This window comes from Vigna umbellata, chromosome 1 (genome assembly GCF_029865625.1).
Source record: "Vigna umbellata cultivar VRB3 chromosome 1, Vumbellata_1.0, whole genome shotgun sequence".
Taxonomy (NCBI): domain Eukaryota; kingdom Viridiplantae; phylum Streptophyta; class Magnoliopsida; order Fabales; family Fabaceae; genus Vigna; species Vigna umbellata.
In genome coordinates, this window is record NC_142165.1 from 45,289,758 (window position 1) to 45,317,080 (window position 27,323).

The 27,323-nt window shown below is 33.6% G+C and overlaps 2 protein-coding genes and 1 non-coding gene across 3 annotated transcripts; all 3 read right to left on the reverse strand.

The window, feature by feature from the left end:
- Positions 1-3,124: 3,124 nt before the first annotated feature.
- Positions 3,125-4,469, reverse strand: LOC124836878 (large ribosomal subunit protein uL10-like). The gene is made up of 3 exons (XM_047312119.2): positions 3,931-4,469; positions 3,735-3,803; positions 3,125-3,590 (listed from the first exon to the last, which is right to left on the reverse strand). Exons 1-3 carry the CDS (start codon positions 4,174-4,176, stop codon positions 3,339-3,341), a joined length of 567 nt encoding a protein of 188 aa, XP_047168075.1. The 5' UTR covers positions 4,177-4,469; the 3' UTR covers positions 3,125-3,338.
- Positions 4,470-6,744: 2,275 nt separating this feature from the next.
- Positions 6,745-21,788, reverse strand: LOC124836879 (callose synthase 5-like). The gene is made up of 40 exons (XM_088103348.1): positions 21,667-21,788; positions 21,498-21,594; positions 21,281-21,391; positions 21,068-21,196; positions 20,885-20,977; positions 20,598-20,689; positions 20,404-20,530; positions 20,133-20,270; positions 19,946-20,022; positions 19,781-19,859; positions 19,580-19,705; positions 19,382-19,496; positions 18,277-18,611; positions 16,448-16,500; positions 16,288-16,348; positions 16,110-16,191; positions 15,991-16,040; positions 15,801-15,887; positions 15,145-15,267; positions 14,968-15,063; positions 14,777-14,860; positions 14,545-14,705; positions 13,912-14,035; positions 13,333-13,424; positions 13,125-13,242; positions 12,904-13,055; positions 12,471-12,580; positions 12,265-12,390; positions 12,121-12,189; positions 11,170-11,359; positions 10,964-11,075; positions 10,761-10,880; positions 10,560-10,675; positions 10,402-10,485; positions 9,967-10,079; positions 9,661-9,890; positions 8,564-9,361; positions 8,259-8,309; positions 7,961-8,146; positions 6,745-7,552 (listed from the first exon to the last, which is right to left on the reverse strand). The coding sequence occupies exons 3-40, from the start codon at positions 21,293-21,295 to the stop codon at positions 7,322-7,324; spliced, it is 5,145 nt and encodes a 1,714-aa protein (XP_087959474.1). The 5' UTR covers positions 21,296-21,391; positions 21,498-21,594; positions 21,667-21,788; the 3' UTR covers positions 6,745-7,321.
- Positions 12,112-12,192, reverse strand: LOC124836898 (small nucleolar RNA J33). The gene has a single exon (XR_007028694.1). It is a non-coding gene; the product is annotated as a small nucleolar RNA J33 (small nucleolar RNA).
- Positions 21,789-27,323: the final 5,535 nt, after the last annotated feature.

Below are 27,323 nucleotides of genomic sequence, written 5' to 3' on the forward strand. Positions count from 1 at the left end.
AAAATTCTACTGAAGTTGGACGAACGCTATTTCACCAAGATTGATTATACAAGAAATGAGTACGAGCGCTTGGTATAAGACCGAGCACTACTCAGTATGAGCGCTAGGTGTAAGACCGAGCACTAATAAACTTCTAATAAAAGGTTTGATAGATATATTACGATACTATTGAAGTGGTGTTTACGAACAACAATAATATACAATTACATAAATATATATTTTGAGTTTATCACAATAGACTCAGACACAACTATGCTTGGCCGAACGCTCAAGCATAGTATTACCACACGAGGGCGCTCGTCCTACACTAGGATTCTCTTCAGATGAAAGAATCCCATTTTAACTAGGTTCACCAGGAAAAACCGAACGGTCAATGACTGTTCAGTGACGAACGTACTTTATCATGGTAAAAATTTCATATTCAGATCTCATTTATCTTCAACTCATTTTTCAATACATCATTTCATAACCTTATAACTTCACATAAAACATCAATTTACGTACTTCATAAAATCTATATCATGTTAATAATTCGTACTCCAAACAAATACTCATATTCACATTCATACAATCCAAACATATCAACCATCACGCATAATATTCATTCAGTCAAATAACGGACGTTCATACAGTACAACAACATATAAATTAAATTAAATAAGCTTCCCTTACCTGGATACGTGATTGAACGTCCTAAGGGTAGGTTTTGGTTCATCTGACTACAATCTTTCTATCCTCAACGATCAATAATTCTTCAAACTAAACCAAACAATCATGAAACCAAAAATAACTTAGACTACACGCCCGCATGCAACCAGGACTTGGTTTGCATGTAACAGAAGACACACGAATGGAGGAAAGATGAACTTACCAGTTCAGAATCCTAAGCTGATCGGTTCAAACAATCGTCCTCTACGCCGGAAGAGTAGAACTGGTGCCTGAGGGTTGATCGGAGAAGAGGAGAGGTGAGAATTTGTAGAGAGAAGGGAAACGTTTTAGAGAGAAGGAAGAGAAAGTGAAAATTTCAGAGTTTGGGAAGATGGTGCATGCAGAAGAGAGTGGGACAGAAGTTTCAGAAAAATTGTTTTCCTTCCCACGTCAAAACGAACGTCCGCTCTTCTGCTGACACCTGCATCCCACTAACTAATTTCTGATCCTCGTTGATTAACACCTGGCGTCCGTTCAGAGGGGTTTTGGGTGCGTTTTTAATGAGTCTGACGGGAGGGATTTTGAGTGTGTTTTACGAGACCTGACAAATCACATTAAAAAATTATAAAAAAATTAATTAAACTTTGCAAGTACTATAAAAAAAATTGTAAAGAAATAAACCTAATAAAACGAATAATTAATTATGTTTAGTGACGTATGAAGGAATAAAATAAGGTAATGGTAACGCTATTGAGATGTAATGTTTGGATTAAATTTGTCAACTTTGGCGTTGCGCAATTTATTTTTATCCTAAAGTTCAAAAGTGTGAGTCTTGATGAGCCTCAACCCACTTGGATTTATAATTTAGTTGATTGCGTTTTCTTTTGCAAAAGTCAACTATAATCAAGTTAACCCATATCCATTTCAGATCTTAATGTTTGACATAATATATGTACCTAAATTAATGCTCTTTTGCACAATATTTCAACTTATGCCAAACTTTTAATATACTAATTAGTGTTTTTTTTAAATATGTTTTTATTTCTTAATTTTTAATCAAATTAAAATTAATTATTTTTCAAAACTTTGATCAATATAAGAAATGTATGTATTTAATTTTTTTTAACTAATATAATTAAATAAATTCTTACAAAAAGAAAATTCAAAATATTATATTGCATTAAATTCAAATCTATACTTTTTAAAATAAAATAGTTTGAATGTTTATAAATTGACTTTATATCCAAAATAGTTAGATTTGACAAATATTTTAATAACATTTTATAGGATACGAGTCTTCATATTTCATAAAATATGCAAATAATTAATATTATAAAAAATGAATTAGTTTTTATATTTGATAAATTTTTACACGTTATATTTTAATACAATAATATAAACAAGTATACAAAAGTGTATATGACAAGTGGTAGTTCACAACCTAAGCTAATGTTGCATCTTATTTCCCTTTTCATGGTATATGATAATTTTTTTAGGATTGTGGAAATTCCACGTCGACTGAGTTAGACTTAAAGTCTACTACTAACAAGTTGCTATACATATTCTTTGTTACGTTTGTTCATTATTTTTTGCTCGTAAATATTTTCAAATTGAGATTAGTTTTCCTCTATCATCATTATATATATTTTCTTCTTACATTTTTCTCATACCTTTCATTATTAAGTTTTTTAACACGTTGCTCCAATTTGGTATATGAATTATGTTTCATAATATGTACACACTTTATTTTATTAAGTTATTGATTCTATAGGTTATCTTATATATATATATATATATATATATATATATTAAATTATTTATATTTGATATGTTTCTTTTTAAAAAAATTTAACTTTAAATTCATGTTGTTCTAATTTTATTGAGGGATTACCTTTCATAATATATTTGCTTTTTATTTCAACTTATTTATATACGAATGTTGTTTTTGTTTACAGTGTTTTAAGTTTAATTTTATTTTACTTTAATTCCATGGTTTAATAATGAAAACTTCATCATATAATAATTTAAGTATTGATATATAAGTTAATCGTGCTGGGCTTTCTAAATTAGAAAGACAAATAGTTAAATTGTTTCCTATTTTGTATGATAGTTTATTCACAAGAACAAATCATTACCCAAATGTGGAATTGTGTATAATAAGTGTTAAAAATAGATTAAAAATAGTTTATCCTCAGATGGATGTTAGAAATAATAGGTAAAGGACAAGTATCTCATTATATATATACATACATATATGTATATACTTTTTTATGTGAATTAAAAATTATATTAAAATGTATCACTGTTAATGAAATCAATGTAATAGATTAAAATGATCCAACTCGTAACATGTGTGAATTGAAAGGATGAGATCATGATGAGAAATCAACATAATAAAAATCAAATAAAAGATTCTGAAATTGTGAAAATAGTGAGGTTTATAGACTGTCACAAGAAGCTGTACTTAGTAGATAAATTAGATAACAAATATGTTGTCATATTCTTATTCAAAAAGAAGATAAAATTTCTGGGTGAACTAAAAATCTACTTGTACAGAAATGTCAGTGATCAAAATCATTTCATTTTCCATCATCCCCTGAAACGGGAGAACTAAATAGAGTTTGAAAGCCAGCAGCACAAAAAGGAAGGAGTAATACAAACCATGTGATCCTAATCAAAATACTTCGATGTCACAAGTTGCCAGCCAAAAGGAGAAGAGGAGACCATATACTTGTCATCAAGAACTGCCTTGATCTCATCATGAAACAATGTTGGTGTGGCTGGAATTTTGAGCATACAAGAAAAGGCTCAGAAACCTGCGAAGACTGCTGCTGATTACAACATGTAAGGCCCAAAGGTAACTGCCCGGATTGCATATAGGAACAATTCTGGTATGTGTCATGTGACATATACTTGGGACACATTAGAATAGGTTGAACAACCTGCAGAAATAGATAGTGAAAATATAAGGCTTTTGATCAAGAAACCTTCAAATAAGTTCCTTATAAAGAAGCAAATCTTCCAAATCTGCAAATGACTAATAATATTAATGTGAACATAAAATAAACAAAAACATGTTACTTGACCTTGTACTTGGCAATCTGTTCGCTGACCTCCCTTATGTCGCCTTTGGTGAAAATTAATGCCACATTTCCCTGATTAAGGAAACAAACTAAAACATTAAAACTGTCTTCAAAATTTAACGAAATTGCTTCACTTTTACTACTATTATAAAAATGATTTTGTGGTACAAGACACACCAAAAGAAGGAAGTAAAGTTACCACAAGAAGGGGGACAAGGTTAAGGAAGGCCTTGTTGCCAGTCTTCTGAGCATCCAAGATGATAGAGCGTTTCATCAGGGAGTTCTTTCCCATCACCACAACTGAATCAGCATGGAGTCCCCTTCGTATGCCCTGAAGCTGATTTGAACCCACATTGTCAGATGAAACCACCAGCACCTGACTGTACTCTCTCAGAAGCTTCAACATCTTTGCATCATAAGCTGCCTTTGCCAGTTTCCCCGCCATTGTTGTTGATCACTGTAGCTATAGAAAAACAAGTGGGCTCGCGGCGGTGCTTCTCTCGCGGCCTTGCGATTCAATCCCTCTCAGTGGTGAGGGAGAACAAGCGGACAAACCTCACGACGGCAGCACCTCTCTCGGCGGCGTCTCTATTACCGGAAACTCTCGCTACATCAACGTACCCGGCGGTGGTGGCCTCGACCCTGACCTCTCTACGAGTCTCTTCGTGAGGGGTGATGGGTGACAGCTCTAGGGTTTTCTTTAATGGGCTGGAATTTTTTTCTAACCTAAAAGTTTAGGCGGCCTCTTCCTCCACCCCATATTTTTCTTCCAGCACCCCTTTAAAGTTTATAATCTTCAAATTACTTCTCATAAAAAATATAATTAAAATTTTGTGTCTTTTTTCTTTTTGAATTTTTTTAGAAGGACACAAGAACTGAACTAGTGTTTGTTGTAACCAGCACTGCTTAACATATGATTAATTGAAGTATATATGATAAGAGTATAATATATTGGTTTAAGTTTAGATCTGAATTCAATTCTATGGAATCAATGTATAGAATAAACAATATTTCTTACTTGCGTATTTAATTTGTCCATGAAAACCTTAGATTTTACCTTGTATTTCATGTTTTTGGCTTGTAATTAACCCTCTACGGTCTATTATGTAGAGTACTTCTCATGCAGAGTACCATTTATGACCAGTCCAACTTCAGATTAACGTACGTGCCCTTTTTCATTTCATCCAATCATCATTTCCCAGTTTGGTCACCGATTTTGATAATTTTGACTATGACCTGATTAGTTAGAGGTGTTAATTAGTGATTAGTTTATTCTACCTTGCCCCGAAGAAAAAGCCAGAAGCAAACAAAACCGTGAATTCCATGTAGCTTTGTCATGTGCAATGTATGGTGGTTTTTTCTTAGAAGAGATTTAGTTCTAGTATAAAATCCAATGTTACAGGTTTAAGCGTAAATTCCTTAACTTTTATAATATAATTGTTTTGCAATTAAGTTTTGTCGTTAAAAGAATTTGATCCCCACTCTAGAAACTACTTAGTGCTCATATGCAAAATGCAAATCAATGTTTTTCTGGGACCAAATGATCCATGTTGTAGAAATACGCAATAAAGTTTAGAATTGTTCGAAGCTCACGAGGTCATTTTTTTTAGTGGTGGTGCAGTCAAGTGATAGAAAGAGTGAAGTGATCAGCATCCATTACAACAATGGAGCATTGCGAACATTATCTTTAATGTTGTCCTTTAGTGTTGTCAAACTAGATATATTTATATGCAGGAACTAGGGAGCATGTTCACAAGGGGTGTATATAACGACTTCCAATTTTATATAATGTCTCTAATAATTGTTTCTTCATAGGTTGAAGCCATCTTCTTAAACTTTTACAGAAATAACGCTCAAGGAGATATGGGATATGTAACTGTAATAACACTCTGACTTAAACAAAACGTAGGAATCTTGTTTGAACTCTACAGGCTCGCTGTTGTCTACAACATAAGCCCTGACTGTTCAGAAAACTGTCATATACAGTATTCCTCGTTAGTCATGTTCCATTAACGTAAAACTACAGCTAATGCTTTCAACAATGGTGCCAGTGCACTCCTGCCCTAGGTGTGATAATAATTAATATAACTAATTCTAATAATAATTAACATAACTAATTATAAAAATAATAACAATAATTATTAATATCAAGCGAAATTATAAAGTTTTTTATTATAACTATTAATAAACTTCTATTCCAACAATAATTCTGATAACTATAATTATTAAATATAATAATATTAATATAACTATGTATATAAAACCAAATAATGCATGAAGCTGTATACCTTTAATAAAGCCGTGATGTGCATGGTGCTTGGAATCAACTCGTGGCAAAAGGGTTTGTTCTGCCAGAAGACGTTGTTCACAAACACGCGTGATGCTTAGTGCAACAAGTTGGATCCTTTAATTCCATAGAAACGATTATTGGGAACATTATATAAAACTGGATATCGTTTGAGGTGCACTGTTTATAATCAATACCAAAGTTGTGTTGCCCGCTTTGCAGGAGTTGTGTCCCATCACAACGACTTCTAATTTCTATACAAAATTGAATGTCGATCGTGAGCACTACTAACGACTTCAGTCAATCACTTAACATAAGATGTTCATCAAATTCGACTTCTAATTTTAAATAAAAAAAATTGAAATTAGTATTTCAGTTTAGGTCTTGTGTCCACAGTGAGATCGTCATCAGCACGACTTGTTTTTCCCATGCACGACTTCCCTAAATTCTGTTAATTTTTTAAAACATGTATATTTACGTAATTTATCAACAAAACTGCACCCATTACGTAAAAAAAACCCAAATGAACTTATAAGAAAACTTCCGTGTCAAAGTATTATTTTCCAAAAAGAAAAACACAACGCTCGTGATAGAGAAAGAAGATTATAACGGGGCTTGTAAAAATCATAATATTTTCTTCGAAGATTTCATTTAGATATTATTTTACTACTGTTGTTTTGCCCGCATTTGCAAATCGTATTATATCTATAAGCGTACAATGCATGGTGAAGCGCAGAATTTTGGTTTATTTCACCTATTAGGGAAAAAGTAACGTAATCGTAAAATAATATCCTAACAATTTTACCATTGCCTAATTTCCATTTCTGAAACTAAGACAGTAAAATCTGACATGGAGCCCAACAATATACTAGTAATTCCTTCTGTCAGAGTTATTCTAAAATTTTCACTATTGCCTACGTGGTCTCAGCCAATTGTGACATACATGTGTAACTACCGCTGTTTTCATTCCAAATGTCACATGGTAGTACTCAAGAATTAACTGACTAGCTTCCTTTCGGACAGTAGGGACTGTGACTCATGGACCAAACATGCCACTTCTTGCTTCTCTAAGACTCTAACCAGTAATCTTGGAGTTTAATCCGTTTCGTTATAAGATCCAACTCAATGCTCTTCAGAATTCATGAAATTATCCAACACTATATCAAAGTATGGTTCTTATGTACAGTCTCCATATGCAGTCTGCTACATCATAATTGCTGATTTTTATTTTTGTATGCAGCAACATTCATCACATCTTCCGTCTAGACTCTGTAACAAGATGACTGAAAAGGATCTAGTTGTCTTATTTATTCTTCTTGCCACCAGCCAGAATGCGCTGGATTTGGAGCCCTCGGCTGAAAGCTTGATTGTATAGCAGTCTAGTTTGAAATTCTGATACAAATGGGAACCAAGCCAATATGGCAACTGGTGCAAAGATAATCACTCCCATCACGTATTCATATCCTTTTGATAACGCTTTTATAGACCCCCACATTCCAATTGCCTTCACCATGGTCTTGCATGCTTGACCTATCTTCTCATATATAACACACCAGCTAAATCAGAAAGATGTAATTTTTCATTGACAAATAACAGAAAAAGAAATCACGGGGGAAACTTCTCTAATAATGGCATGAACTAGGAAGGAAAAATTAATTTACTAGATTTTGAGATATAATAACATAAAGAAATATTGCTCTTTTTCGTAAATTAGTCAATTCCTGTACATGTGAACTAAATTTATGGGACAAAGATAATTAATTAAACCATCCTGGAGTAATGGCTGTTAAAAGCTCAAGTACCAAGAGAAACCACCATAAGGGCCTAACATATTGTCGGGTCTATTGTTTTCAGACACAATTAAGGTCAAGTTGTATGTTCAATATCATCAAATGAAAGAAATATACATCAAAACAAGAGGGAATGACTACTAAAGAAGTACCTGTATAAATGCCCAACCTGTCGGCATAAAGGCTAGGATGCTCACAAAGATGTCACCAACTGTGAGACTCAGTAGGGTAAACATTAAGACGAGAATGACAACAATTCCAATAAACAGAAACAATTTGAGGAGACGAAACATCAGTTGGAAATCTGCACTGAACGTCTTTCTACCCAAGGATACTATCTGGAGTTTCAGATGCAAAATTGCTACCAATTAATTAATAGAATAATAATTAAGATCAAGCATAAGAAAAGTCCTTAACTCATAATGAACCGTCCGATCATTGAATACCGACCTTCAAGATGATTATGGCGACTACTACCACTAGCCAGGACAGACCGTAAACCTGAGAGAGAAAATGCATGTTAGAAAGTTATTATCTTATTCTTATACACACCCGTGCCTTTTATTTCTTTTTCTTTCTTGTTTACCAAGGGAGGGTGATAAACAAATAAATTATCTTCTGAGCAAGGAACTTCTTCATCTAAAACGTATATTAGAATATAGTATGGATAGGTGTTTGCAGTCACACCCTGAGAAGAAGATAAACAAGTTTGATGTGAAAACGTGAAGTATACTTAAATATGAGAGCAAACTTACCGTGATGCTCTTATCAGATCTAGCTACATGAAGATGATACACAATCCCATACTGATAGACAAAGAAACGCAGGGCAAGAATGACCTCACAAATCTTCCCCCAGAGCGCAGTGTGCAGCAGATGCTGCTGTTCCTCATTCCACCATGATTCCCAGCTCTTGTTCGAAGGAACACCAATACCACCATGACTATTTATCCATTTTGTCCAATCATCCCAATCCTCAACTATCTTCTGCCACTCAAATCCTGATGGATTAAAAAGAAAAGGACTGAACAACCACGAACACACTAAGAACCACATTGACAACGAGAGAAGGCCATATGATACTGAATCAGGAGTTGCTGCTCCATAAAGCCTATAACATATAAGCAGAATAGCTAACTCCATCCCTTTTACAAAGTGACTCCTGGAATACATCCTATAATTTTCCGCAAACCTTTCATGACGAACAACAAAACCACGCCCAGTTGCTCTGTACTTTGCCCCACCATGCAAGAGTGTGCGCCCATAGTAGTGCATCTTAGTTCCTAGTGAGAAAGTGAAGAAAACGGGTGCTAGCTGCAAGTGCATTATTATGATCTCACTTAGAGCAGTTCTGAACCCTCTCTCAAGTCCAATTTCCATGACCATGGGAAGAGTCATCAGAATACCAATTTGAACAAGGGACTGGGAAGCCATTGCTGCCTTTAATGGATCATCTCCCTTCTTCCTGGCTAACTTAATTATAGCAGCCTCAAGTCCACTCAATGACAGGTAAAATTTGCCATACAGGAAAGCATAAACCGTGAGGGCCACCATCTGTGAACAGCCGAAGAAGGCTTTAGTTCTAGATGCGGGAATAGATGATTAAGCACGCAGGTTAAAACTCCCCAAAGACATTTAATCAAGACAATTATATAGCTTCCATGTAGAAAATGCCAGCTCATAGTGTCAACTGACCAAATTGTCAAAAAATTTCCATATCCACTTGGACATTATTTTATACAATTATTATGCAAATTATAATAACAGTTTTCCTCAATAAACCTTATCGATTTCTATATAATTAAAAGATATTCAGTATTTATTTTTCTTAATCCTGAAGCATTAAGCATTACCATTGAGCTGAAATAAAATCCAACAGTTGTAAAATAAAATGATAGCATTCGGAAAAAGTCAAATCGATGCCCCAGTCGGTAGATATCCCTGCTTATTGTCTGCTCTCCATTACCACAGGCCACTTTTGCTTCAAAAAGAGAGATTTGATTGAGCCCTACATCTCTACCCTTTCCAACTTGAATGTATTCATGATGAGTAACATTTCCACGTCTTAGTGTTGAGTTGAATCCTGTATAGGGAAAGGCATTGATGCAGAGGTAGAAATATCATATCACTGCCAAAAAACAATGAATCAACAATGTTACCAGCAAATATATCCTCGCTTAGGTTGATGCCACAAGAAGCCTTGCTGAATCCTCCACGGGTAAAATGGAAAATTCTATCAAAAACATCCGGATGGCCATAGTGGAATCGAACCCTACAGAATGGGAAAAAAAAAATCCATCATGTAGAAAATGTGTATTCTGTATTGTAAATATTTTAAATCTCTCGCAATAGCACCTGAAATACTATTGTCTCCAAAAAAATTAAGGAGGGGAGAAGCAGAAAACTATTCAGTAAGCAAAACTCAGAACAGCTATGGTTTGAATATGTCAACCTGAGACTAGTTCTAAATATCTTGTATGCATTGCAATCTTAAATTAAAATGCTGCCATAATTAGTCATGCGTTTCTTGGGCGTTTCCTAATTTATGGAGGTCAACGGTATCATACGAAACCAAAAAACAAATAAAAACTTACTTTAGCGTTCTAGCAAGAACTCTTTGGCCAATTGTGACAAAGCTAGTTTCTTGATTTGACATAAACCAGGCCAAGGAAGAGACACTGTAACAAGTGATAAAATTAAGTAGTACGGGGTCTAAACACGGGAAAGGGTTAAGTAGAAAACAATTCATAACCTTCCAGTGAAAATATGCTCACGAACACCTAATATGGTGGGTGCGCGCAATCCATGATCCTCGTTAAATTCTTCCAAAAGGTTACGCATTTTCAGAGCTTCTTCTAAGTAATTATCCTAGAAAAAAATTCCAATAAACCAATTTTAACAGGACTGACCATTGTGTAACTTGTTTGAGCTTTCACATTTTATAATATTTTACCTGGTTCATGTCGATAGTCTGAAGAGCTTCCCCTCTAGTAAAAATGATAGCATGGTTTTGATTTTCTGGCTTTCCTTCTCCTAACTTTGCCGCTCCCGGAAGCTTTATTCGATATATTTCCTTCAAAGATACACAAAAACAATCATTTCTAAGGTAACCACTAGTAATTAACCACCTTTTTCCAGACATTAATATGCATTTACTTGGTCAAGATTGTCAACAGCTTTGACCAATACAGAATAATAAACTTTATGCACTTGTCCATCTTCTCTTTCTTCAAGTTCATCAATATATGCAACACGCAGTGAGGGATTGCTATAAATAAAGAACCAAATTAGATTCTTAAATTACGTGAACTAAGCAAAATAAATGCTAATAAATTTAAATTTTATTTAACAAAATAACATACTTAACCATCAGATTCAGGATATCAGTTGCACGGCGATCTCCACTACGCTTCTGATTCCCATAGTTCTGACAGGTAGCAATGTATGTGAATTTCATGTCAGCCATAGCCTCTAAACTGGCATATAAGGATCTATTACTCTCTTTTTCTTCCGCAGATGGAACATCAATAGCTTTATAGCCGTCAAGTATCTCTGATCACAAGACAAAATAACGTGCTATCATCTTAGCTGATAAAAACTTTTCTTTTTTCTGCCGCCCTTGATTAATATATGACAAGTATTTTTACTGGTATATTAGCAAGGAAATGCTTGTTAAGAGTTGAAGGTATATATAAGGTTTAATAGCCAATTTAGTCCCCACTTTGGTTGAAAAATCTCAATTTAGTCCCTCGTTATAAAAGTGTTTTACATTAGTCCTAACTTTTAAAATAATGGGTCAGATTGGTCCCTTTCGTTAAATATAAGTTAACGAAATTAATGGATGATGATGTGACACAGCTTAAAGCTGATGTGTTAGATTGGTCTCTCGTTAGCTTTAAGTTGTGTCACATCATCATCCATTAATTTTGTTAACTTATATTTAACAGAAAGGACCAATCTGACCCACTATTTTAAAAGTTAGGACTAATTCAAAACACTTTTATAACGAGGAACTAAATTGAGATTTTTCAACCAAAGTGAGGACTAAATTGGCTATTAAACCTATATATAAATAAGAAAAGACTAAGGCCAAATGTCAGAAAAAACTATGAATCGCAAAAAAATCCCATAAAAGACCATGATCTTACCAATTTCAGAAGCCATGATTAATATATGACAAGTAATTTTACTAGTATAGTAGCAAGGAAATGCTTGTTTACAGTTGAAGGTATGTATAAATAAGAAAAGACTAAGGCCAAATGTCATAAAAAATTATGAATCGCAAAAAAGCCCATAAATGGACTTGATCTTACCTTTTTCAGAAGCCATATCAAGAAATGCTTGGAGCTTTATTGCCCGCCTGTAGTACATCATTCCCCTAACTACATTACAAGAGCAAACAAATCAGAGTCTACCTAATCCAGCCTAAAGCAAGGGGAAAAGGAGTCAGCATATACCTGTCCTACAAAGAGTTTGTCCTCTTAATGAGGCCCAGTGACGTAGATGTAATATATTCTCATCTTTCTCCCATATCTCGCTATCTTTCTTACAATCAAGTCGCTCCAAGAAGTTATTCCATTCGTCTGGCAACATTACCAAATTTTAGTCAGTCCATTCTCTACTATCAACATACAATCAAGTTATACTGTTAGCTATTACTAACCAGGGAATATCTTCTGAAGGTAATATATGATTGACACGCCATCTTCATTCTCAAACTCAATGTCATTCTTAGAATATACAGTCTCTTCACTGTAGTATGGAGTTAGGACACTGAAATAAGAGACAAAAAAGGCTATAATACATACGGACAGTACAGCTTCAAAATGCTGCACATTTTGAATTTTATGCATAAAAAATTTGTTCAGAAAAAAAATCTTAAATAACTAAAAAGGGTATATTTTGCATCTGCTGTATAAGATAGTAATCCTACAATAGTTGAAGTTATCAAACTCTGAAGAAAAAATTTTGTCATTTAATTTGCAAAGTTTATTTTGAAAAATAAAAACATGATATTCCTGCAGTTAATAATCTGTATGGAATAACATGGGTATATATATCTTCGTGGTAATGTAATTAAGGAATCTGTACCACACCTGAATGAGAGCATTTTACGTACTCGAGGAGCACGTGGCATATCCATGAACAATGAATTGCTAAAGAATGTAACCCTTCTTCGTACTTCGGTGTTTGTTGGAACATCAACGGCAGATTCTTTCACAGTCAAGAGTAGATAAAGACGTCTTATCTGAAACAACCACAATGATTCATTGGTTACGGAAGCCTGGATCATTGAATAAGAATATAAACTAAGTACCTGTTCCTCCCATTGTGCTGTAACCACAGGTGGGAAACGAATAGCGGGTTTTCCCTCTCTACCAGCAAAAATTTGTTGTCCAGTGTCCTTGCTACTTTGATTAAGTTCTGCCAATTCGCTGATGAACATAAAACATAAAAAATCAGGCATTATTATTTTCAATGAATATATATTAATATATTCCAAAAATAGTGCTTTCAAGTCAAACCTGATTTCATTCACCATCATGTCGGTAACCACTTCTAACATGTCTTGCAGCAAAACCACAACAGTACCCTGCTGGGATGGATCTCCATTTTTCTGTGACAAGAAATCAGTGCGTGAGTTTCCTGATTAAATATTTAAGTTTCAAGTACCTAATAAATCTAGATATTTATTGAGTTCCTATTAAAAAATTTCAAAATGCCTATGATATTCTTTTTTGTTGTATATGTATCTAACCATTTGACTTTTGCATCTGTGGGATGACATGGTCGGTACTTCCATCTTTCTATCTTGAACTTGCGGATAAACTTGCTCCATTCCCTCTCCAATCTCCTCCAATTTGCTGGTCAACTCAATCTTGAAGAGGGAAAGTGCAGGTTGATTGGCGAGTTAAAGATAGGAAGACGAAAGTAGTGGCAATCTTGTTAATAGAAAAAAAATCAAATAGGAGGATACATAGACAAAAATAAAAAATATTTTACCAAATTTCTAATTTATTTAAAACATAATCAAGCCTTTATGACAAGGTAGCATTTAAGAATATGAACTACAAATATATTTAGTTTTGTTTTGAATGACTCACCAAAAATTCCACAAGTTCCACGTACTTCTTACAAAGAGAAGGTAAATAGGCCATACGGAAGTTTGTAAGAAGAGTATTCTTTGAGATGTTGCTCTCGACTTCTTTAATGATGATGGAAATTATTCTGGTTCGTCACAATTGGTTCAGAAATACTGATAAGAATTTAATTAAATTAAATTCACAGCTTCGATAGTACAATTATATGTGCTTCTTAAGAAACAGCAAACGGCTGATAAGAAATTTCATCTGTACTTCAATACGAAATTATGAATTAATGTTGGCTAAAACTAATGTTGATTAGGCAAGTTAGTGGCTAAATGTTCCTTTGTTCATTTATTTACAGTGTTGTCAAGTAGCTCGTGAATATAAATAAAATATTGCTAGATTAAAAAAAGGAAAAAGATAAAAACATCTAACTGTAATAGCTATGCATGAAATTCTAAAGGACTGATAGACTGCAAGAACCATTTTGAAGTCTTTGTCCAAAAACATATCTAAGAAGGATAGAAGATTAATGAAATTGAGTCTAGTCTGTAGCACTAAAAACGAAGTTAATCCATTAATCTTGAATGGCATCTGGCATGAAGTCTAAACTCAATTCAAACGCAACAACACAAGATGCCAAAAGGATACCTTTTTTCAGTTTCCCCTATCACCAAATCCTGTAGAAAATGTTTAAAGGATTCGTAGCATTCAATCACAGAACATTTCATATATTCATCTGCACATATGCGCTTCCAAAGGTCAGAGTCCCTCCCTCGAAACTGAGTTGCAATATCCAGTGCCACAGTAATCTGTAAAGTTTTACAGTGTCAATCACAGAAACTGGTAATAAACGTATGAATATTGAATGATATTAACTTACCTTCCCTGTCAGCAAAAATGGCGGCCACTGAATTATTTTCAGACAATGACCCAATGAGTAAGGAACTAGCAGAAGATCCATCTCCCTGGAGTCATGCAAAGATAGTTTAGTCCTAAATAGGTGATGGGCAAAAAAGAGGGACTTGGAAGCATATAATCTAGGATAGAGAGCAAGATAGACTGAGGTCCTTTCCTATCACTTATGAGATCTTCCTCACGGAAACAACAAATAATCTCATTCCATATTTGGGCAAATTTGGCAGCTTCGCTTCTTTTGTTTGCAGAAATCTATACAAGCACGGAAACTAAAGTGAAGATGAATTGATGCAATACATTTAATGTACTTAGAAAAGAAAATGTGCTATCAACCTCAGCGAATTTCTTTGAGAAAGAGAATCTCTCTTTTTGTTTCTTATCAGAAGGAACCAAGCATGTGTTGAATGCACCAGGCAATGACAGAAACCGGGATCTTAGCATGACCAGGGTGTGTATCTATGGAATCAAATTATAACATTAGTTAATTGTAAATATGATAGACTACTTTAATCTCTAAATCCACAGAAGTAATCCGATCCCAAGTTTACCCTTTAAATGAAAAAGAAATTCTGATTTAGTTACAAATTGAAGACTTCATAATTTGATCCAAGGGAAATGCTACTAACACATTATTTCAGACACTATAATACTGATTTAAATTTATTGGGACGTACAAGATTATGTGAGTTCCTTATTTAAAGGGTCTTCTTAATTATTTAAATTTAAGAAAACAATAAAGAATATGCTAAAACTTAAAGAGTTATTGAAAAGTGTGTTGCTATCATTTCTGGTATATAGAAATATAATAAATGAGGATCCAGTACTTTGCATATAAAAGGATCCTATAAATTTCTTAACTTGATTAAATAGGTTTGAATTTCCCTAGGCTATGTGCGTGTGTTTTACAAAAATTTAGAGTTAATAGGAAAATGGATGGCAAGTTCTTTTTGGACATGACAAGCAAAAAATCAAATAAAAATTATGATGACCTCTCCTAGACGATCAAAGGCTCCAACAGCACCTCCGTACAAAGTTGAGAAGATTGCATACCAGATTTGAGTGTCCATGAAATAAACCTGAATTGAAGATGTAAATAATGAGATGTGAATACACTGAAATGACTGTACAAGAGAAAACAATCATACATGAAAACATAACCAGGATACATAATATACACACCAAAATTACAGGGGTCCAGAGTGCAATTATTGCCCCATAGTTATTTCGAGCTGCATAAAATATTAGATCATCAATAAAAGCAAACAACAGTGCAAGCCATGAAAAGGAAAAGACACTACCGGTGGGAAAAAATTCATGCCATTCAAAATCGACACGCCGAATGCTCATTATGTCCTTTGTTGGTCTAACTAGAGGTTTAATCTGAAGATAGATACAGCAGTTACAAAGATGCTCGATAAATTTACAAAGCTAACTTATTAGGTACAAAACTTGTAACTTACTAGTTACAAGATATACCTGGACAAAAAAACTGAATAAAAATTTGCAAGTCAAAAGCAACACCCAGAATATAGTGTACCTGAAAGTCAAGAAATATTTTAGATGATGGAAGTATATTCAAACAATAAATGAAGGAAATAAAAAATATATTGTTAACACAGTGCTATGTAAATCATACTTCAGAAGAGTAAATTGACTTTCATGCATTCCTCTTCCAACATAGATGCTTGGCTGCATGGGGAGAAATGATCACTTATAAAATGGGAAAATATTACACAAAGAATGCAAATTATGCATGTAACAGAATAATGGTCATTTATAGAAAAGAGTCAACTCTATGGGCAAATTGTGCACTAAGTATAAAATTTCTAACTTTAACATTGTGCCCAGACATCTCAAGATACTGTAACAGAAAGATATATTATAGCTATTCTTTTTAAATATTTATGAGAACTCATTAAGTATGTTGCCACCAAAAGATAGCTGAGATGGATTCCTAAGCAAGTGCAAGAAAAGTATAAAAAGACAGTAAACTATCAAACTATAAGCGTTTGATGTCTTACTTGTCTCCATGGGTGTAGAATGAATAAAAGAGATGAATTGGATCTGGTGTAAGACAAAGGTAGAAGAAAATTGTGATCAGACAAAGTAAACCACCAAACTATGAAAGTTTAATGTTTTACTTGTCTTTGTGGCTGTAGAATGAATAAAAGAAGAGATGAAAGCCAAAGTAAAAGTTACAACACGGAGTAGCTTTTTATTGAATGAGTTTTTGACAGAATCAATTATTATATAGAAAGTTCTTGTGGCCACCTTAGTTGTGCATACCCCTTACTCGCTTTAATTGTGACCTCTTTGGACTTGTCTCAATTGTAACCCCAAGGATAGTGTTCAGTTCTACATTGAGTAGTTCCTAAAGATACCACTACACAAAACTGGGACAATTCTCACCTTACAAAATTCTAATATAGTATCAAGTTTATCTTAGATCCACTGTCAGGCCACTTGTAGTGCCATGCTCGAGACTAGAAGCCCTAGGTGTGAGAGCAAGCATTGCAAAGTCGTCTTAGTTGTTGTCACTCTTAGCTCGTGCAAGCTGTAGCCTCTTTGGCATTTGCCTTAGTAGTAGTCTCAAGGGTAAATAGTATTTACTCTCACATAAACTAGAAATATGGCTTACAAAGAACTAAAAAAGTTTTGACAGGTCTTTGCGGCATAAGAAAGATAGGCCAAATTCAAAGAGTTTCTATGTACATCAACAGCAATAAAATTTATGTTACTCCAAAAATTGTTTTGTACTCGTTGATTTGCATTAACATCAATGTAATATATGCTTATTCCTTGATTAAAATCAGACAAATAAATAACGTGATGGATTCTTACAATTCAACTATAGGGTAGATAAAATTACATCTTATAGAAAGCTAGTGCATTTTATAGTCAAATACTTATCAAATAAAATAATTATGAAAAGTTAAAAAAAAAAAGAAGAAAAAACTACTTAATGGGACTCCTAACATTGTATGCAACAATTTTCATTCTACCGAGGGCATCACTCACCATTTGAGTATTTAGATACACCTTAATTCAGCCTATAGGTGACTCTTTGCATAGCCCAATTCTCAACGAAGACACCTATTAAGACTGAAGCATAAAAAGAGAGTCCAACCAAAAAGACTAGTCCATTAGATGGGAGAACCTCAAGGCTTGAAGTACTACATCAAATATACACCCAATGTGAGACTCCTAGCAAATTGTGTACGATGTACGTATGTAGTTTGCTTAGGAACTACAGGCTTTAGCTATATCCCCTTCGGCTTTCAACTCACATATATTAGTCATATCAATTTAAATTGAATTAACCAAAACAAATTTTCCCTAAAATTTGCAATACTTTCAGAATAAACAATAATCAAACGGTAAGAAGCTCTTAACCAACAGAGTCATTTAGCTTAAAACCATGAAGAGAAATACTTAAAGTTGCAAGTTTATAAGACACGTGAGTACCTGAGACCACCACAAGAAGAATCTAACTATGCGCCAGTCTGAGTTTTCAATCCAACGCCTTAACATTGGGAAAAGAAACAGAATAGCAGCCAGTAAATTTGGAAGCAAATATAATATAACAGCCATTATGTAAAGTGGTGGAATGCCTTTTATTTGATTGAAAAAGGGAAGCAACTGCTTCAGACCCGCAGGTGCACCCTTGAAGGAATTAACATAGAAGAGTGGGAGAATGATAACCCAAAAAAGAGTGACGAAGACTTTAAGAATATTTCTTAGCACATCAATGAATTTGCATCGATGATAGCCTGGAAAGTTCAGGATCAGGTCCAAGATACCTAAATAATATAAAGAGGAAAAGAAACGATAGTAAATTTCCATAATCAAGGAAGAAGACAAAAAGGACAATAAAAAATGGGATGAAAATATTACAAAACTCGGGTCTACTTCAATACTTAGAAACGAAGGATAAATGGTGTAGAAAATAACACTTATAGTCTGTTTTTAGAAAGAATCATTATTAACTGCAGTATTATACAAATTGGGTAAATGAATTAACAAGAAAAGAATGGTGAAATAAGCATCAAGGTAGAAGAAAACAATTTTTCAAAGAAATAAAAAAAAAAGTTTGAGACATCTCAACAATTGGGGTGTTACACACCAAATAACTTGGGATAGATGTAAATCCTCAAGGGAAGTGGCCTATTGATCTTATATAAATTGTCCTTACTGAATTATTTTCTAAACAAAAATCTTGAAAACTGATGGGTATAACGTGCTGGGAACAACTCTTGCACCTGATTTGCCTAACTGGGAAATAGAGGCCAAGCATCATTTATTTAATGAGGAGGAAATAGTCATACCAAAAATTACAATAAAATATAATTCATCACTGTCTTGCTTCTGATATGACTTATGAAGTTTGTATTGCTCGTGACATTTTCATGCAATTTCCTAAAAATAACATGCCAATCTTTTGAACAACTAGGAAAAAAAATAAAAAACAACCAATATATGATCTTGCTACTAGAAATCCTGATGGTAGAGTGATCTTGCTACTAGTGATAAGTCAACATTATAGAGAGCAAATTAAGTTGACATATCATACTTTGAAGCAAGCGCAGAATGGATGCTGTGATGAATATGCTTGAGAGATAATATAAAACTTCCCTCCGAAATATATTCGACAGTGTAATCCCTTCCCAAGCAATAATGAATATCACCTGCAATGTAAATGTTCAAGCCAATAACCACAAATAAGGGGTGAACAATAGATATTTGCATTTTCTTTGCTTGAAATAAATACCTGCAAACCCAGTATAAAAAATGTCCACAGACGATCAAAGCTGCGGAAGATGTGCCAGAATGATCGTGTCTCAACAAAATTTGATTTGACAGTTTTTCCAAATTTTCTTGGAGCACCCTTTCTTCCCTGGTAAGAAAGTTATATAAATACTGAAAATAATTACATGACAATCATGCCAGTAGCTTCTTTTGATGTGGATACCTGTGCCAAATCACTAGTTGATTTAAAGAATTCACCATCATCACGCATGGGCCATCCAAGAGAAAAGCAATCAGATGACCTGCAACGAAAAATAGATATTGTAAATTAGAGATTAAGCAAACCAACAAAGTCAATTTTAGTGATAAGATTCTAAAGAAAAACAACCAGAAATACTCATTTAGATCATCGTAGTTGCACCATGCTGAGTGTGGAGCCTTTCCATGTCGACTCTTCTTGGCTTCCTAGATTAATCAACATGATTAATATCTCTACACAAATCATTGTACAGGAATCATAGGTACCTGAAGTTACCTGAAGTTTTACGATGATGTCATGAGAGACAAAATCTTACCTTTTCAATCACTCGGTACAAAGGAGTTATAACCTTGCACAGGAAAGCCTCGTCATCACTACCATAGGAAGGCTTGATATTCTCACCAGTAACAATACTGACATTTCCAGCCAATAAACCGTGGAGTTCATATGCCATCTGAGGTTATAGTTGGCCATTATTGGCAAAAGTTACTAATAAATTAAAAAGGACTAAAGGAAAAACAACTACATTGCATTTGAAAAAGCCCTATACCACAAGATATTATGGATCGCATGGAAAGTATACTCACGTTGTGAAATATGTAGCACAGACACTCGGGCATGAAGCGAACGTTGGATGCTTCACCCCATATCAGAAGATACAACCCCATATAAAGCAACTTCCGTTGCTGTGTCTCTTGCTGACCTTGAGGAAGTCTGTTTGAAAAAACACCATAAGCATTTTTTGAATTTAATCATTAATGCTGATATTGTTATTTCTCACCGTAAGCTGTGTTTTCGTCCTAGGAATTTGCACCACATTTTGTAATTCTTAAAAAGGTTTTTCGTCACTGAATCTATAGCACGATCATCCAGCTGAATAGATAAAACCAAAAAACAAATGAAAACAAATATAACTTCTGGCCAGAAGTAGAGTAGAGTACTGTGACTGACAGATATAGATAAAAAACACGATAATGTATATTGGCAATAGTTTTCTTGATTATAGATTATCTTTGTTTAGTCCATTACGCTATGCCTAAATAGAAAAATTGAGAGACAGGTACATGCCAGGTTGAAAGGCTCGGGTTTAGGATGTAGCCTTATATGAGTGTTAGCAAGAAGCAAAACCAGATGCTCCCTCTGATTCCTGACATTATCCCTCTGTGTCCACAAATCAAACACATTAAAAATTTAAGTAGGTCAAACAACAATCTAGTCAATCACAAATCTTCTCATTCTGTTTGTACATACCTGAAAACCAAATATAGCTTTAAGCCAATCAAGCAAGTCTAAATCTTCAGTTTTCTGCCTCTGTAGCCCAGATGAATTAGGCCAGTTTAAGCCACGAGTGTTCCAAAGTGCAGAGACAGAAGCCTTGATCTAGTGAAAAAGAAAGCCAAAAAAAGTCAGTGCAATGTCAAATAAAACACAAATACTCCATATCAATATCTTGAGGCACAAAACCTCTTCAAATTGCATTATTGGCACGGAAGCCCCAGCAGCATCCAGAGGAAGAATATTATAAGGCGTATAAATCTCCGTCTTCTCCTGGACATCTCTTGCTGCGGCAATAATCTGTGCATACAAATTGAATATTGAAAAGGAGAACACAGCAAAATAAAACACCTATTGTTACAACAGAACAGAGTAGAAAAATAAAGGGTTTAGAACCGATACTAACCTCAGGAGCAACTTCTTCTACCTTCTCAGTCTTATTTACCGCACAGAGCACTTCAAATAGAACCCCAGCAGTCTGGTAAGCTTTGCTGAGTTGGGCTCTGCAAGTGAATTCCGATTTCAAGGTCAGCGAGGGAATTCTTCATAGCAATTGTAAAACTTCATGCATTTACCTGTCTGCTTGCTCCTTCTGATCGAGAGTTCTGACATAATGATCGTAGTATTGCTGATAATAGGACTGAATTTCTCTTGCATCCGTCTTCTTAACCCGCGAAGCAAGACTTTTTGGATTGTCCTATTCCACAAAAGTTAAATTTGGAACGTAATAACGATAATAAGTATTTATTTATCAACTATTTATCTTGTAACTATATTATACTAAAAAATTCTTAAAAAGTATAACTTTTATGCTTTTATAGTAAATTTATAGTTTAGTGAAAATTCTATTTTTATGATATCTTTAATATATAAAAATTAAGTCATCAATTTTCTGTTTCAAAACATTTATATGTTTTTATATTCTAAAATTCTAATTTTTAGAATAAAAAATTGTAAATAATTAATTATTTTAAATATTTATTTACAAATTCTTATTTTAAGTTTAATCATTCCGACATGGAATCGAAGCATTTGACATGTCAATTTCTTATAAAAGATTATTAACATATTATGTAATAATTATAAAAAACAATGAACTTATCATATATTTGAGTTTATGATTCAGTATCTATACTATTACATCTATATTATTATTACATAAAGAGGAATCATCTTTGTGATTTTTATATTTTTTTTTTCAATTTCATTTTTTACTTTTTAATTTTAACTGCTTTTATGTTTAAGTATTTTTTAATTTAATTATTTTTTTAAAATTAAATAAACTAAAATCACCTAAAAATTAAATAGAAACTATCTATAATTAAATTTAAAAAAAAATACAATATATATATATATATATATATTGTTTTTATTTATTAGATGATAAAATATTTACACTTTATTACATATTTATTTTGTAAATTTTTCCAAAAAATAATATACAATGTAATATAATAAAATAGCATAATGTAATATAACAATTATGATTCTGATTTGTAAAATTATATAGTGAACTATGTCGTGAGAAATTTAGTTAGTCTTTTGTAGATCTTATAAACTCTCTCTCATACACTTCGATGTATATTTATATTTTAACTTCTCAGAAATCTATAAAATAATGTAATGTAATTGTATAATATAGCAAATTATGGTAATATTTGCAAAACTATATATACTAAAAAGATATCTGAACACTCTACTGATAATTTATAACCAGAAGTAGTATTAAGTAACATTGCATTTATTCCTGCATGAGAACTTACCCTCTCCAATCGTTGTAACAACAAGGTCTTAAACTGCCTAACACCACGCCCGCTGGAACTCTGGTCCAGCCTATGCGCTTTCTCAAAAGCATAGAACCGACCTGCACATATTTATATATATATGGTTTAATTTTGCAACAATTAATTATGCTGATAAGAATAATAATCACAAAGCTATGGTTGATTATTCATTCATACAGAGATAAGCAACCCTAGGACGCTCGCTCTCTATCTCATTGGCGACTCTGAGAATTGGCGAGATGGAGGCGAGTGATGAGGGCACAACTTCGTTGTCGAATACCTCAGAAGAAAATGTCGTGGTTGCGGCGCTTCTTGATGGACGCCGATTCAGTGTATAATCCGAACTCGCCATTGTTTCTCTCCACCGCCTGTCTACACACACATTTCACCTCTCATTCATTGTTAAAACATTAATTAACATATTTAATACCATTTAATGTACAATATGTTTTAATCTACACATTAAGATTTTCTTTTGTATATAACCAGTAATAACGGTGAGATGTAATTCAACATTACCTGTTCCGTAATGCCGGAGATTAAAGAATCGAAATCTTGGATCTCAGATGACGGTGGTGTAGGGTGTGGCATCAATGAGCATTGTGAATAGAAGGAATTGAGAAGTGAGAGAAGCAGAAATTAAGGTCAAGATCGAAAGAAAGAAAAAAATGAGCGAAAGAATGATCTAGAAGTATATATATGATAGGATAATGCGGGAGTGAGAATGTCTGGAAGAACATAGTTTCCGGTTGTTAAGGGTAAGAGAAAAGAAGAAAAAGTGACGAGAGGGACTGAAAGAATAGAAGGAAAGAGAATGGAATTTGAATGGAAGTCCGTTTTCCTCTTCTCGTCACCAATTCATCAACCCTACTGTAGATTACATGCCATCTGCTACCTGTACGGTTTGGATTAAAACATGTGGACGGATAGTTTATGTGATGCGGTCAAACTATTTTTTATTTTATTTAAACCTAATTTTGTGAAATAAAAGTTTATGAAAAATTACATAGATGACTCCAAACTATAAAATATATTTCTTCAATCTGTTGTTATAGTAGATTCAGTCATTGGGTTATTTGTTTTAATATTCTCTTTATAAATTATTTTGTTCAATTGTCTATACTATTTCAATTAGTATTACATTTATATTTATATTTAATGAGTTATAAGATGTTGTTATTATTATTATTATTATTATTATTATTATTATTATTATTATTATTATTATTATTATTATTATTATTATTATTAACGAAACAAGAAATAGCACATAATTTTGAGACCATTTTGTTTTATGTTTATATTTTGTTCTTCAATTTCAGTTTTGTTTTTGTATATGACTGAAATGTATAACAATTTGTATTGCAGTGCATAAATTGAGGTGGGGTTGGTACAAGGATGATGAAATCAATGATATGATCAAGATGTTAAATATATGTAAATAAACTTTTACTTTATGGATAAATTTCTTTTATATTGTTTGAACTTTAACATTAATCGCACCACTCCGTCCTCTTCGTCTAACTGACGTAGTTGGTCGCACAATCACTTTGAAACCCTCGTCTAGTGTTTGCCATCTTTATCTCAATATACACCAACAAAAATAACGTTATACAACAATGAATACAGTACAAAAATCGATATTCATGAACAAAATTAATAGTACACAATCCATACACATGACAAAAAAAAATAGCAACCGAAAACTCCCCCACAAAAAAGAAATCTGGAAAACGTCTCCGGAAAGAGAAATCCGGGAAGGTATTCCAAAAAAAACTTTCCGGTAAGCATTCGGAAAACAAATTCTGTTAATTTTTTGGAAAGATTTTTCCAGAACACCCTCACAGATTTCTCTTTCGGGATATGTCTCCCACCAGTTCAAGTACTCTAGCCACCCCACCGCTGCATTTGCCCTAAACCCATTCAGGAAGAACGTACGTACTTGTATTCGCCGGTGAAGTGCGGAAATGTTAAGAGGAGATCGTTAGGATTAAAGTAGAAGAAGAGAACTGGTATTTGGCATGTTTGATGGGCGGCAACAGGAAGAAAAATGATGGGGGTGAAGGAAGCCATTGTCAACTATAAATACCTAAAAAATAAAAACAGGCCACCTAACAATCCCAATCAGAGGAACAATCAGAATATTTGTTTTTTTGATACATAACCAAACAACTTTGGGATCCTTTTCTAATTATAATAAAAAAACTATCCAAAAAATGTTATTTTACATTAACCATAAGTATGTTCTTAGAAAGAAACACTATAACCACTTTAGAAAAGTTTGATTACGCTTAAAATTGAAAAGGGTATTTGGAAATGGAAGATTTGGGATGAACATGCGCTTACGCGAGAAGTGATGGTTATATCAACGAGAGGATTGTTGAAAGTCCCACGTTAACTAAAAATAAAGTCAATTTATAATATATAAATGGGGTGTAAATCTTATCTTACAATCCAGTTTTGTAGAGTTGAATTAGGTTTACGCTCGTTGTCGAGCCACTATCCCATGAGTTGGAAGCAATATATATGCTAAAATTTCTAGATGAGTAATGTAAATGGCAAAAATCGTAATGTTTTTTTTGCTCTTTTTCGTCTTACAATCTCATTCTATGTTTTTGTATAATTTCTTTTCCAGAAATATTGGGAGTGTAAAATATGTTACTTAGATCTCTTCAATAGTCTCCTTCTTTTTCGAAGTAATTTATTTTTTTAAAATAAATATGCGGGGTCTAACTTTGATTTCAAGGATATAAAAAACTATAAAAACAAACACTTGGTGTACCGTACGGTCTCTCGGGGACGACCAACCACTTTCGACCGAACGGCCTCCAGAAGATGACCGAGCATCCAGACCGAACAGTCTCCAGAGGATGACCGAGCATCCAGACCGAATGGTCTCCTAAGGTTGACCGACCATCCAGACTGAATGGCTTATCCCAAGCCGAACGATTCTTCTTAGGCCGACCATCAGGCCTACAACCCTGACCGACCATCCTGGCCGACCAACCACTAGGTCGGCCACATGGTTAGCTTATAAACAGTAATCGCTCATTAAAGCCCCTAATGAAGATTAAGGTATGATTGGACCATCATCAGGTCCACAAAAGGTAAAAGTCCATTACAACTGTTATAAATAAAGGTCTTAGGTATGATTTCTCGCCAGGTTGCATAACACATGCTTTACTTGCGGTAATAACTACTCGGTCATTTTACTGACTTGAGCGTCAGAGTGCCTTTGACAGGTGTCCGCCCGTCCGGCTCGGAAAATGAGGAGGGAGAACAAATACTACAACTGGAGGAGAATGAGGAGAGGAGAGAACTTGTTCGGTCTTCCACAGTTTGAAGAGCTTGGAGCAACGTCCGATCTTCCTTCAGTTCGTGATCTTCACTAGCCATCCGGCCTTCGAATGCAGCATGGAAAGCTTAGGTCCGTCCGGTCATCAAAGTCCGCTCAGTCTTCAAGATTTGTCCATTGGCACAATGTTATACCCGAAATACTTGGTTTTTCTTCCATCACGCCATACTTTCTTTTCTCACTCCCATAACATGTCAATATGTTTTTATTAAAAAAAAATCGAATAAACGTTTAGGTTAAATAATTTGAAATATGATTTCCTAATTTAAAATAGTATTACGTAATCTGACAATCTGTAAAAAAAATTCGAATAATATAATTATATAATTCAAGATATAATTTAAATTTGTATAGTTATGAATTGTGTAATCTTAAAAAGTATTATGTATTCCAGAATATAATTTTAAATGGCTTATAAGATGACAAAGTCGCATTGTAATTTCTTGTATTTGACGTAGGAGAAGAAATTATGGGATTGCTGGAAGAAAATCCTCGCATCATCCTATTTTCCACTAAACAAAACAAGTAATCTTGTTGAAAAAGCAGCCTATTTTTCACAAGACAACAAACCACGTGTTATTTGCAAATTGTTTAAATTAAAGAAAAAATAATGTGGTTTGAAAAAAATTTAGATGAATGTTTGTGTATGTTTGAAAAAAAATTTAGATGAAAGTTTGTCTATGATATATAATTAATGTGAATGATGTATAAATTAAGAAAATATTTTAACATAGATGATTATCATTTTACTCAAAATTATCGTAAATTTTTTTTTATCCACTTATTTGTACTTCTATTTGCTGTATTTATGTCGAAAAAGACATAATTAGGTAAAGGTAGGCTAAAATACCTTTTTTATTACTATTTTCAAGTGGATCTCTTACCAACGGTGTGTTGTGCAGGAGCCCTTATTCTATATATATCATCTCAATTATTGTTAATTAATTAATCTGTCTTACTTCCTTCCAATCTTTGTCGGACACAGTACGAGGTTCTCCGCTAACGATACCGAATTGCATTACAATATTATATGATATAGCTTTTGGTTTTTGAAAGTTAACTAATCAAGTTGATGAAGAGACAACAAACTGAA